This window comes from Hippocampus comes, unplaced genomic scaffold (assembly GCF_001891065.2).
Source record: "Hippocampus comes isolate QL1 unplaced genomic scaffold, H_comes_QL1_v1.1 scaffold1, whole genome shotgun sequence".
In the NCBI taxonomy this organism is placed as follows: Eukaryota; Metazoa; Chordata; class Actinopteri; order Syngnathiformes; family Syngnathidae; genus Hippocampus; species Hippocampus comes.
Genome location: NW_017805010.1, coordinates 1212891 through 1225802, shown reverse-complemented (window position 1 = coordinate 1225802; position 12912 = coordinate 1212891). Strand labels below are relative to the sequence as shown.

Sequence of the window (12912 nt, the reverse complement as noted above, 5' to 3'; positions counted from 1 at the left end):
GAGAGGCCAGACTGAGATGGTTTGGACATGTACAGAGGAGGGACAGGGGATACATTGGTAGGAAAATGTTAGAGATGGAGCTACCAGGTAGGAGACAGAGAGGAAGGCCAAAGAGGAGATTCATGGATGCCGTGAGGGAAGACATGCAGGTAGTTGGAGTCAGAGTAGAGGATGCAGAGAACAGGGAAAGATGGAAATTAATGACTCGCTGTGGCAACCCCTGAAAAGGGACAAGCCGAAAGGAGAAGAAGAATCATAATTGGTTTTATTAGTACTCGTGGTAGTATTTATAATTACTCATATACATTATAGTTAATGTATAGTACTGTACTCGTAGTAATTTATTTGTGCTCATTTTCTTGGTAATGGGCGATGTTCAGAATTCAGAAAAATAAGAAAATACAAAGTATTATTTTTTTCAATCGCAGTCAATACACTTAACATCTTTCATACACTTTGTAGCAATATGTAAATCGAAAGATAAATCATGCCAAACAAACAAAAGAAAGTAACAATAAAAATAATTCACATTGCAAACAAGAATATCCAAAACATTTGTTCTTTAAATATTTCTGAATATATTTGTTATCTCAAAAGCCCTGAATAGGTGTCCATTTAAATCCAAAATAAGTTAAATAATGGAGTGGAGTCGACAAATTTACACTTATGAATGTGAAACTTTCCCCAACAAAATATGCAAATTAGTTTTTTTTAATCTTTTGGTTCGACGAGAGTGATATTTTTCCCCATCTAACGCGTTTTTTGCACAGTATACAATTCTCAAGTTTTATCCAAAACACAACATTAATAGGGTAGTCAAAAAAAAAGAAATGACAAGAAAAAAAATTAATTTGATAAGACAGAGACGACACAACACAATGCATCCTGGGATATGAAGCCGTGCCAGCGGAAATGCAAACAAATCGTGGGCGGAGCCAGCATAGATGTGTGGACTGACTCCATCATGAGCAGAATGACTCATTTCCAAGATATGTCAGTGCGTTTACATGTTGGATGTGGCAAATCTTCCAGCAAACGAATGCTCGTAAATGAAATGTCTGAATGTCAGAGTATAGATATGATACAAGGGTGGATGACTAGGACCTTTGGACCATGTTTTTTTTTCTTGTTTAAGACCAAAGTGTAATTGCACATGCAGCATAGTAGGTAGTAGTGGCGCTCTGCTCTCATTTATTTTCTTTTTTTTCCAGGCAAATTTAAAACTTTAAATATTTTCTGTGATAGATTGAAAAACAAACTAACAATATTACTCTTTGTAAGTTGATCTACCAGTACATTTATTTGTTACTGTGATTACAGTAAATAAAGTAATACAATTGTACCATTGAACTAAGATGAGTTATCAAGCCTTTGATAAGCGTGTTACCTATTATTCAAGAATATGTAACAGAAAATCAGAAAAGTGAAGGTTTATTTTTCAGGGATTTTGAAGCCAAAATGTCCTCCAATTCTGGAATGGTCCATACTGTATCCTTAGCATGATTTTGAATGTAATTTATTTTTCTTTATTAATAATCGCTCAGGTAAAAACACAGGTATGGACCAATCAATTGTATTTTTCTCCCAATTTCACAAATTTGTATTTCTACCTTGTAACATTGACAGTGAGAAATATTAATAGTACGCATTTAATCTGGGCCAAGAAGCAAAACCATATCCAGATGTGGACATGGGAATTTTGTACATTAGCATTTGGCTTTGATGACTCAATTTCTTTCCAGGGATGTATATCAATTCACCAATTGAAACTATTAATAATGACAGTTACTCGAGATCATTCAATATTCAAAAAACTTTCATAGTATTAATCACAAAGCAAGCAAATTCAGATAATATTAATGGGCAAATCTGCTTTTGAGAGCAAAATGTTGCCACATACAACATGGCGGCTGCGGTGACGTACAAGTCTGTGTAAAGGCGGGATCTAGGAATATCACTTGTGTACGAATGGCTTGAAAACGAGTTTGCGAGAATGCGAATACAGTACTGGCAGACCAGAAAGACGCGCATATAGACAGCCAAATGTTTGGGCTTTTCGGGAAAAGTAGGCCTTTTAAAATCCGGAGCCTACAAGATAACAGGAAGTACGGAGTTGCAGCAAGCGACGTGAAGGAGTTGCTTAAAAAGGGTTGCAACATATTAAAGGTTAGATGTTTGCTTCTGGTTTCGTTTTAAATTGTTGTAAACTGTACCACTTTTATGTTTGTTTGTTTGTTTGTTTGTTTTTAATCAGACCGTTTTAACAAAATATGCATGGGGCAATCGTAAGCAAGACAATTTCTTCTCAGAGTGAGGAAGTTATCGTTGTGAAAAAAAGCTGAACTTGGCGCCCTTAATTGTCAGACGTCTCGAAATTTTATTAATGTTACTCCAGGCAGTCTGAGCTGTTGCCACTCTGCAAAGGAACTCTTGCCTTTTGTCTCCCTATTTGTCGGCAATCTCGATTGGTGTTTCAAGCGATGCCATGTGATGGTGTTGAAGGTGTGTAAGCACAAGGAAAAGATGATGGGCTCCAAGCTTGTGCTCAGAGTGGCCGTTGGGAGGGTAAAGCAGCATCTTGAGCAAGAGAGTTTACTCATCTCAGTTGTGTCAACAAGTTGGGATATTTTGCATTTACTTCACTCATCCCTAAAAAGCAAACGTTGCACTGTATTTGTGTTGCGCGACACACAAAGAACAATACCAAACACAAAGTATGTGTATACCCATCATCCAATGTCACTGTCAGTACTTTCCACAAAGTACCAAATAATTATGCAAATAATTATGCTTCGGACTGTTGGCGGTTTGTTTCTCTTGTATCTCATCCACCTGAAGCACTCTGACCTAATAGTAGAAACTGTTATACAACAAAGATTAAAATTTAAAACAGTACATAACACAAAATGCATTCAGATGCGATTGTAAACAAGGTAGCATCAGCGCTTGATGTAATGCTTGATCAACACTGACGTAAAAGCATGCTTACTGACCTTCCCCACCGAGGTGGGGCAGAAGTAGGGCACCAACGTATGTCAATTTAACAGGAAGTCTGTGGCAGATTGCCCACTGAGCGTGCCTTGTCACATATTCTTCGATCCACTGCCACACTAGTCCATAACCTCTTATGTCGTGATCGTTCATCGAGGACCACCTGTAGGTGTACACCGTACTTTGATTTCTGTGTTGTGTTGTTTTTGCAGTTGCCACTCTCTGGTGCACACGTTTGTCTGTACGAAGACGGGACGAAGGTGACAAAAGAATTTTTCACAACTTTGCCTGACAATACAGAACTCGTTCTCCTCTGCAAAGATCAAACATGGGGCGGAGGTAAGTGTAAGGTGTCCTCTCTTGACAGAGGCTTCATTAGACCCCCATTTGTTCTGAACCGTGACCATTGACATCTTGTCATCAGCTGTGTGTGACATTGCCCAGTTACTGAGCTCGGACCAGCACACCGCGGGCCTCGTCCAAGCGGCAAAGGGCCTCCTCACGGGTGAAAAGTCTCCCAAGAGACGGAAAATCCTGAGCGACCTTCTCCGGAACCTGGAGGACAGATCTGAGCTAGAGAGCAGAGATGAGGATGAAGACTGGTTCACGGGTGAGGAAAAAAAAAGTTCTTGGGTCCACACCGTTACTCATAATTATAATTGACTTAACAGTCAATATTTAGCACAACTACAAACAAAATCATAAAATGTTTTTGAAGGTTTCCTTCAAATAGTTAAAAAAAAAAGTATTAAACGCATTGGATTCATGAATATAACAATAGACAAGGTCTTGTCATTAAAATGACTTCGATCATGCTTGAAAAATTCTTATATGTTAACACACGATAAGGAGGATTTTATGATTGCAAATAGTCTTAAATTTCAAAATAAATTAACGTTCTTGTAAAAAATGATAATAACAAAATACAGATTGACTCCCATTAGTAACATTGTGCAATTACAAAAGCGGAAACCAACAAAACAGTTATGTGGTTTTACTTGGGACTCTTAAGAGCAGAGGCTTGTGAGTTATGTACCATAGCAATTTTGGCCACCACGGGACATTGCAAACATTGTGAAGTTGGTGTAAAATGGAATGAAAATGTCTGGAATTTGACTTGACTTTAGCCGTGGGAACCCTGTTAAACCACCTAAATGTAAAAAAACAAAAAAAAACATTAAAAACAAACATTCATCTGATTGTCTTTAGTCACCTCAATGATGTTTTCCACTCAGGCGTGGAGGCTCGCTTCAAGACCAAGTCTGCCTACTTGAAGTACAACTGTGAAAGTAGGATAAGAAGCTACATGAAAGAGGTCAAGCCGCAAAGCAGGCGACAGCCCCAAAGTTTACCGCCCTCACAATAAGAGTTTCTCGTCTCTTTTAACAGTTGGACGATGCCACCAAATCCGCGCAGAAAGCTAACGTCCGAGTCGAGTGTTTGCATGCGTCGAAGAGCATCTCGCGGATGCTGAAGTCAGACAAATATAACGGCTGCTACTTTGACCGCACCGAAAAGGAGACGCACCGACTGTGTACCCGAGAAGGCTGGTTCACCTGCCAGGTACTGAACTGGGCGTTGTCCTCTTTGGAAAGGCAGAATTTCTGATCGCGCCTCTTGAACACTTGCATCCCCCAGGGCTCTTTTGACCAGACCAAGTGTGCGTCGCTTCACTCCATCAACCCGTATGGCAGCAGAGAGAGCCGCATCGTGTTCAGCACCTGGAATCTGGACCACAGGTTTGATATTTTAAGTGCGCTGACAAGACATTCACAACATTACGACGTTTTCCACTGAGGCATCTCAAGAAATGCCAAGATAAATAGGTGTGCAGGGGTCACAGGCCCTCTGAAAGTACAGTATTTTAAAACTGTTTTCATATCCAGTCATACCTCGGTTTTCCACCATAATCCGTTCCAGAAGGCTGTTCGAAAAGCGATTTGTTCGAAATCCGAAACTATTTTATTATCCAATGATTAGGGGCTAATACACTATGCAGAAATAACATAAAAATAGTCTGATTTGCGTAAATCACAACAAACACGTCTGCTCACAATGAACGCTACACGAGGAAGCGTCACTTTCTCGTGTAAGGAAGCCGAGAGGAGTCAAGTGGGATATTCGGGTTTGCTCGGTTTGGTCGAAAACCGGTTTTCGGTCGTAATCCGAGGCGTAAAAATCTCGAATTTTCTGGTTGAAAACCAATTCAGTCAAGAACAGAGACATTCGAAAACTGAGGTTTGACTGTATAGGGCGCACCGCATTTTAAGGCGCATCGAATAGAAGCTACAATAGTGGCTGCGGCTGTGTTATGCATCCACTCGATGGAGCTACGCTAAAGGGAATACAATACAGCTTTATTTATATGAAGCTTTCACAACTGATGAAGCTGAAACAAAGCGCTTTACAGAATATTGAAAGTACTACGTCCAAAAAAATCTGAATGTTGATCCATATATAAGGCGCATCGGATTATAAGGCCCACTGTCGGCTTTTGAGAAAATTGAATGCTTTTTAGTGTGCCTTGTAGTGCGGAAAATAGTTTTACGATTCACACTTTCTTATAACTTTTTTTCTTATTAACCTACATCGTTATTCTGGTCTCTCATTTGACCCCAACACTTATTTGCAGTATTTGTAAGTAACAAAAAATTGAGAAAAAAATTATTCACTTTTTATCCAGGATTGAAAAGAAGCGCACCATCATCCCTGCTCTCCTGGAAGCACTGCAAAATCACACGTGTGAGGACATCAATTTGACGTACTTCTACAGACTGCTGTTTACGCGGGACAACCTGAAGCTGGTCCACGTCGTGTGCCACAAGAAGGGAGCCCACAACCTGCTGTGTGACCCAAATAAGATCTTTAAAAGACAGCAACCGGGGAAGAAGATACGCTTGAAATGAATTTAGAAAGATGAGCTCACCGTTTTAACCGATTTTATCACCCATTCCGCATTTTCTTCAGGACTGACAGACATCACTTCGCGCTTCTTCAAACGAAGCAAGAAAAGATGAAACCACCACTTGTTGTTAGTCTTGGCACGGCAATGTTTACTGCATTAAATGCTTACAAGGACTGCTGAGTTTTGAAACAATCACTCGGTCTGAAAGTTGCATAGTACAATATGAAAAGCATTCAACATGAATAAGGCATGAAGTATAAATATATAAAACATCTAGATGTCCCGATTAATTTGCTCTACACCGTGTCTTGCAACAGCTATAAAGCTCACAGATGGCTTGATCGGAAGGTTATGTGTTTAGGTGTATTTTTTGACAATGTGACAACACACACAACAGTGTATAATGAGCTACATTAAGAAACAATTTTATCGAGATGTATATATAGACATACTGTATATACGCAGATGTACAGTGTTAAAGCTGCCCAAGTGCAATTCCATGAACGCTGTGAGAATCCAAAACAATTTCAAATATTAAATGCTCTTTTTCATTCGATTCTTGGTGTGGATCTGGTTACTTGAAATAGTACTGCGTTCAAGTTGCATCATCCCAATATTAGATCTTGAACCTTCTCCGTTTGGCCGCTTGTGTGAAACAAAGACGTCATTTCGCTGCGTCTGAAAACTGCGGACTGGATTTATAATGTTTATCATGTCTGTTGTTACTTGGCATGGCAACTTCTTTAAAAAAAAAGAAAAATAGCACCTTCAGTATGTCATGAACCGACTGCAATTAAAATGCATTTTTATGTTCCAAAAACCTGAATGACTATAATGTCAACATTCAATCATGTGCTGCCTTGTGGACGTTCTGGAGGGGAAAGATAGGATTAGCAAAATAAGTGAATGGACGCTAAGGGATGATACTTCAACCCAGCACTACATTAAAGCTAAATGTTCTCTTCTTTTAAACCGCAACAGCGGATGGACAGTTATTACCCGAAGTTTACATACCCTTGTGGTCTGTAAACTTATGAGCACTGTATTTGTAGGATGCAAAAAAATACATCTTATACAAATTGGTTTTCGTATCCGCTTGGAGAAGCTGGAAGTTAGCAGTTACCATATTAGTGGGGAAACAAAACGGTTAGCGTGCATCCCTTATCAAAACAATCATGTTTGTTTTTGATTGACGCGATGAGAGGTATTAATTTAACCATAGAATGGACCCTTCACTATTCGTGGGAAATCGAGATCAAGACTGACCATGAATAGCAACTTTGCACAAACAATTGACTCTCCTCCAAAAGTGATTATTACACAGGGTTTTTTTTCCTCCAGCACATCAGGTTTACATAATAATGATAAGTGATGGTCTTGAGGTTGGTTCGCCGATCAACCTGTTCAACAACCACAAATTGAAAGCCTACCTCACCATACTTGGGTGTCAAAGTGGGACGTTTTCTTCAAATGTCAACTGCAGTACCCAAAAACAGCACAAATTACCTTGCCGCTTGTGACAGCTGAGTGGACGAAATACATTTCTTTCGGCTGCTTATGCTTAGTGCTGAAAAGTCAATTAGGGAAGTGTCTCTTCACAAAGTGCCGCCACTGTACTCTTTCGGCGTCAATTCACGGCCTGCCTCCTCGTCAGCCTCATCGCTGTCCTCCCGAGCAAAGTAGTGCCGCCGTCTGTGCTGCCTCTGGTGACGGGAAGAAGTCGCTGATATTCTCTGAGGAAAATCCTGCCGGGTGAAAGACTTTTTGATTGAGGCAATATCTAATCGAAGGGATAGATAAAGCACATCAATGGCTTACCTGTGCGGTATCCAGATTCCCAAAGAACTGTTCTACAGGAAGAATTTGGTTGCTGTCATCATCGGGAAAGATATTTTTGTCCGTTTCTTCAGAATCCATGTCCTCAGGTGCAGGCCTGTCTTGTACATCATACCACACGCAGGTGTCCAGCAAAAGAGCCGATCTGAGCCCGTTCTCTTTTCCCTCCTGTCCGTCCAGCAGAGGAGATGCTGAGCATCGCCGCCTGCCTGCGAGCTGGACACACTCGCAGCTGATACGGGACAGTCTCTCTGCGTTACTGGTCACTTTGCTGTTCGCGCCACCTGTTGACGTGCTCTCTGCTGCAGAGTGTGTCTTCTGACTTTTTACACATTTCCTCCTTGTGACAGAACCCTGTGACACAGATAAAAGATCCGGTCAGCAGTCAGCTGTCACTGTGTTTTTTTTTTTTGTTTTTTTTTTTTCACGGCTGTTGTATTTAAGATTGCTGAGAAATGTCCCATAAGGTATGACCTGAAAGTAGAGATGAATGATTAATCTAATTCCAACCAACATCGCTATGTAGCATAATTTTTGAAATGCAAAGACTGCGATTTGAAGGGATATAAAAGTAAAGGCAATATCGTGATATCCAAGTTGCCATGATATCGTACATCGTCATGTCGCGATATTAAAAGCTATGAAATAGGCCAGGTTATTTTCCATTTGTGATGTTCCAGCCGCCTCTGGTGGTTAGTGTAATAGTGCAGTTTAATTTGAATTAGGCATGTTTTGGCCACCTACGTTTAACTCCCTCACGAATCGGTGAGACGAAGGGGAAGATAATATGATTGAGTACCGAATTGACTGGATTCACAATGTGTGCGTGCATTAGCAAGTAATAAGTGGCTCAATATTCAGTGTTATTCGTGTCAGCCAAACGTCATTGTGAACAACATACAGTGCTGTGAAAACATGTTTGCCCTCTTCCTGATTTCTGTGTTCTTGGCAATTTTTATCACACACAAAGGTTTCAGGCCAATTTAATTTATTAAGGCAACTACCTGACCCTGTGTAAAAAGTATTTGCCACCCCCTTTTAAATCACAAACTGTAACAAACGACGGTTTTGCGAAAACTGAGTTCAATTTCACTGGCTACACCCGAGCAAGGAGAGATAGGCAGGACAGTGGCCTTTGAAACAGGTATGAAGACCTCATTCTGACAGTCGTTTGTTATAAGACCCCTCCAACTGTTCTGTTGAGGACTGCAGAGCCCACATGGACCTTAAGTGCTACTGTATCTAGTAAACCAACCTTTTGAGTGTGTGTGGCTTCAGAGATATTCTTCGTCTTTCGGCGCTTCAAGTCGTTAAGTTGACCTGACATCTGCAAGGAAAAAAACATACGTTTGGAGATGAAAATCTGCTAATTAGCTTTCCTCATTAACGTTTTATCAATGCAATGCACAATCCTGTTACAGACCTGACTACGACCTGACTAATCTTTGTATCTCATGCCTTGCCCATTTTTTTTTTTAAATCAACGTTGGTCACGTGACCAATGTGGTCTAGTGTCAGGCTAGTCGTGTATTTTTCCACTCCGTCAAGAACATCGGAAATGATAGTCGCATTTGGACGCTTTGATATTAGCACCAGTGTGAAGTCCAGAAAGTAGCCCCCATGACCATTGGTTAAACACCCTCCATGTCAACTCTATGTCACGAAATTAGCTCAAGGCTAAAAACGTACCAGCTTGGGGCCGTTCAACTGTGCTGAATTCCAGAAGACCAACAGCGTAGACTGCATGCTAACGCTACTGAACGAAACTGTTGACACTTACCTTGGGTGCCTCGTCAATTCGAACGACTTCTTCTCTCTTAACTGGTTACGATTTTGACTTTACATCCGACCGCGAATGTCTTCCCGATGTGACAGTGTTCTTGTTGGTGTTTTTATTTTGGGGGTGCGGGGCGGGGGGGCTGTCTCTTGTAGTTGTCTTTGCACAGCCTAGGCAACGCCTCGGCCAGCGTATTTCCTGCAGCTGAAGTTCACGTTCAGGGTGTGACGTCAGACGCTGACGTCAGACGCCGACGTGTTACGTAAATTCCAGAAATGAACGCGAATCTTCTTGGAGCAGTAATGGGCAACAGGGTAACCCACACTCTGAGCGGCCCCTTGATTAAAGTTCCCCCAAAAATCTTTTTGTTTCAACCCCAAAAAAGTTTCCGAAAACACTGCTAAATGTTCAATGTACATTTTTTCCACGTACGGCGGGCGGGGTGAGGATGCTGAGAACTCTCGGAAAATGGTTAAAATACTGTACACAATATGAAAAAAGATTGGGGTGGGGGCAGTTCAGGGTATCCCCCACCTACTGCCTCAAGACAGCTGGGATAGGCTCCAATACGCCCGCGACCCTCGTGAGGATAAACAGATTAGAAAATGGACGGATGGATCGCATTTGGACCCCACTAATGGCGTCCAAGTAAAGTCCAAGTTGTTGTAATTTTCTATTATGTCCGCTAGAGTACACCAGAGCTATTCTAAAATTAGCTCAATGGCTCTTACTCTGACCTTTGATGATTGAGAGCTGATAAAGCGCTTATGTGGGATGTATTTCTATGAGTAATGTATTATAAACAATAAAATATTACTCTCTCTCTCATTTTTTTTATTTTTATTTCTAACAACTAAACGCCCACGTAGTTGTTAACAGTCCTGCACGAGATCGAGCCAATTCAACTGTGAAAAATGGGAAATGCGCTTTACTATCAATCATCAGAAATAGAATATTCAATTTATTTGTGCAAGTAATGCGGAATGACAGAGATACAACGATGAAAAGGCTACAGTAATAAAGGCACTACATGTGCAAAGTGGCAAAAGTGTCACTGCCAAAGGTTTAAGTCAACTGTTTTGTAAGTTAATGGCAAGGGGAAATGTCAGAATGTCTGCTAACTAGGCCCCGTTGAATCCAAAATAAGCCCAATACCAAGTGTGTACTTTTTTGTAGGTTTCTTTCAAGACGCACAATAAACTTGTCGTTGACACCTGTTACCAAAAAATAATGGTGACGAAGGGGAGGATATATTTGGGAGGAGGAGGGGAGTGAGTAGAACGGGGGTGGGTCCATATGTTTGCGTGCTTGTGTTCGCAGGCCCGAGTACAGACGTTCGGGGCCCATGTGACGGGGCCCACAGCATTTCCCCACTCTCGATTGCCCCGCAGCGTCTCCAGTTCAACGCCACCATGGCCAAAGAAAGCCCCGGGACCACCTCGGTGACAGCGCATCCTGTTATCCGGCTGCACAGGGGTCGTGGGGGATAACACGAGAGGGAGTGCTGGAGACGAGAGACCCACAGTTGAGAAGGCATCACGATGGTGGTCCAAGGTGAAGCGTTGGCGATCCGTGGACCACTGGGATGAACATCATGAAGCTGCTTTTCCGAAGAAAGCGGAGCGGTCTGCTGAAGCCCGTTCTGAGCCTCTCTCTGTTCTTCGCCTCTCTCCTCCTGTTCCACAAGCTCAAATTCCCCGAGGACACCACGGGTTCCTACACGCGGCACCCCGGCTCTTGCGAGGGGTGTTCTGGGTGGAAGAAAGGCAGCAAGCCTACTTTGGCGAGTCATAACCATGTGACGGTTCCCAGCGCGCCAGGGGCGCACTCCAATCGCAGCGCTCCTTTCTGGGACGTGCAGGTGCTTAACTGCAGCGAGGACGCCGCGGTCAGGACAACAGACTGGTTCCGGAGGTTAGACCCAAGGTTTCACCAGTTCGTACTGCATCGGCACTGCAGGTACTTCCCGATGCTCATCAACCACCCTGAGAAGTGCGCAGCCACGGTAGGAGAGGTGCACCTCCTCATAGTGGTCAAGTCCATCATCGAGCAGCACGATCGCCGCGAGGCGGTGCGCAAAACCTGGGGCAGGGAGTACACAGCGGAAGGGAAGAGCATCAAGACCCTTTTTCTTTTGGGCAGTCCTTCCGTTGGCAAAGACACCAAGAACCTACAAAAGCTGATCGAGTATGAGGACCAAATCTACGAGGACATCCTGCAGTGGGATTTCATGGACACCTTTTTGAACTTGACCCTGAAAGAGGTCAACTTTCTCAAATGGTTCGACATCTACTGCCCGGGTGTGCAGTTTATATTCAAAGGGGATGACGACGTGTTTGTGAACACCAACAACCTACTGGACCTCATCGGCTTCAAGGTGGAGGAGCACAAGGAGACCACCCTGTTTGTGGGGCACACCATGTACAGGAGCTTTCCCATCCGGAATAAACAGAGTAAATACTACATTCCCAGGGAGCTCTTTGATAAGCCATACCCTCCTTATGTGGGAGGAGGGGGGTTCCTCATGTCCTCCCAGCTGGCCAGGAGGCTCTTTGTGGTCTCAGAGGATCTGGAACTGTACCCTATTGATGATGTCTTTTTGGGCATGTGTCTGCAGAGGCTCCAGCTGAGCCCAGAGATGCACTCCGGCTTCAGGACCTTCGGCATTACCATGCGCCGGGCGAGCCCCATGAACAGCGAACCGTGCTTTTACAAGAACCTCATTCTGGTGCACAAACTAAGCGCCCAGGAGCTCCTCAAGATGTGGAGCCTGGTGCACAATGAAGAACTGGTTTGTGCACAGGCGGCCTCTTTTTGACATGACAATGCAAGAATCTATGTATGAAAGCAGAGCATTTGATGTTCAGCATGATTCAGATTTGTTCTTGGTTTTGCCGTTTGGTGCTTTCTACCGTCTTTGTTACCAATTTGTTGCTTTCCTGTTGTATATGTTAGTTGTTCCATGTACAGCACTTTGTATGCAGCGATGGCTGTTTGAAAGTGCTCTATAAATACAGTTGAGTTGATTATGAAGCAACATCAGACTTGTTTGTTTGCTCCACAGTGAATCTGTCCACAGTTTGGAGTCTTTTTTACGTTTGGGAAACCACTACGACACAACTCTACCGTCCAATTCTCAGTGCCATTTCAAGTTTGAGCCTCACAGATCAAGAACGAAACCAAAAAGTTGAGTGGCTGTTGTGCCTTAAAATTTTGCAAGAGTTTCATTGTGCAGTCAACAAAATCAGGGTAAAAGGAAACCAAAATGTCTGAAATTCGTTTTTTGTTTTATTTTACAAAGTAAATAAAAATTAAAGGTCTGTTCACCCCTGTTAAAAGTGACTTGTCTTGATTCATGAACAGAGACAGGCTGTTTGGGAATAACGCCACAGTCAACAAATCT

General features: G+C 42.5%; 3 protein-coding genes across 7 annotated transcripts; 2 read left to right on the top strand and 1 right to left on the bottom strand.

Moving 5' to 3' along the window:
* The first annotated feature begins 1970 nt into the window (after window positions 1–1970).
* Window positions 1971–6067, top strand: dffb (DNA fragmentation factor, beta polypeptide (caspase-activated DNase)). Its single transcript, XM_019863075.1, has 7 exons — window positions 1971–2166; window positions 3204–3330; window positions 3416–3601; window positions 4227–4306; window positions 4381–4554; window positions 4630–4730; window positions 5675–6067. The coding sequence occupies exons 1-7, from the start codon at window positions 2044–2046 to the stop codon at window positions 5895–5897; spliced, it is 1014 nt and encodes a 337-aa protein (XP_019718634.1). The 5' UTR covers window positions 1971–2043; the 3' UTR covers window positions 5898–6067.
* Window positions 6024–9736, bottom strand: cunh1orf174 (chromosome unknown C1orf174 homolog). Of its 2 annotated transcripts, none has more exons than XM_019863076.1 (4): window positions 9513–9736; window positions 8988–9059; window positions 7715–8086; window positions 6024–7641 (listed from the first exon to the last, which is right to left on the bottom strand). In XM_019863076.1, the coding sequence occupies exons 2-4, from the start codon at window positions 9057–9059 to the stop codon at window positions 7492–7494; spliced, it is 594 nt and encodes a 197-aa protein (XP_019718635.1). In that variant the 5' UTR covers window positions 9513–9736; the 3' UTR covers window positions 6024–7491. The 2 variants fall into 2 exon arrangements, with proteins under 2 accessions (XP_019718635.1, XP_019718636.1); XM_019863077.1 differs by lacking the exon at window positions 9513–9736 and adding an exon at window positions 9156–9468.
* Window positions 9737–10801: 1065 nt separating this feature from the next.
* On the top strand, window positions 10802–12835 carry b3gnt7l (UDP-GlcNAc:betaGal beta-1,3-N-acetylglucosaminyltransferase 7, like). 4 transcript variants are annotated; one of them, XM_019862943.1, is made up of 3 exons: window positions 10802–11962; window positions 12127–12189; window positions 12574–12835. In XM_019862943.1, exons 1-3 carry the CDS (start codon window positions 11095–11097, stop codon window positions 12780–12782), a joined length of 1140 nt encoding a protein of 379 aa, XP_019718502.1. In that variant the 5' UTR covers window positions 10802–11094; the 3' UTR covers window positions 12783–12835. The 4 variants fall into 4 exon arrangements, with proteins under 4 accessions (XP_019718502.1, XP_019718501.1, XP_019718504.1 ...); XM_019862942.1 differs by having other exon boundaries at window positions 10803–12354; window positions 12536–12686; XM_019862945.1 differs by lacking the exon at window positions 12574–12835 and having other exon boundaries at window positions 10803–11962; window positions 12127–12367.
* Window positions 12836–12912: the final 77 nt, after the last annotated feature.

Bases quoted from the DNA above. Each gene is read 5' to 3' on its own strand.
- cunh1orf174 (XM_019863076.1), bottom strand. From the start codon at position 9,059: ATGTCAGGTCAACTTAACGACTTGAAGCGCCGAAAGACGAAGAATATC. The intron at 8,087-8,987 runs GTTGGTTTACTA...TCTGTGTCACAG, and splicing joins AAGCCACACACACTCAAAAG to GGTTCTGTCACAAGGAGGAA. The intron at 7,642-7,714 runs GTAAGCCATTGA...TTCACCCGGCAG, and splicing joins GGAATCTGGATACCGCACAG to GATTTTCCTCAGAGAATATC.
- b3gnt7l (XM_019862942.1), top strand. From the start codon at position 11,095: ATGAACATCATGAAGCTGCTTTTCCGAAGAAAGCGGAGCGGTCTGCTG.
- dffb (XM_019863075.1), top strand. From the start codon at position 2,044: ATGTTTGGGCTTTTCGGGAAAAGTAGGCCTTTTAAAATCCGGAGCCTA. The intron at 3,331-3,415 runs GTAAGTGTAAGG...TCTTGTCATCAG, and splicing joins AGATCAAACATGGGGCGGAG to CTGTGTGTGACATTGCCCAG. The intron at 4,555-4,629 runs GTACTGAACTGG...TGCATCCCCCAG, and splicing joins AAGGCTGGTTCACCTGCCAG to GGCTCTTTTGACCAGACCAA.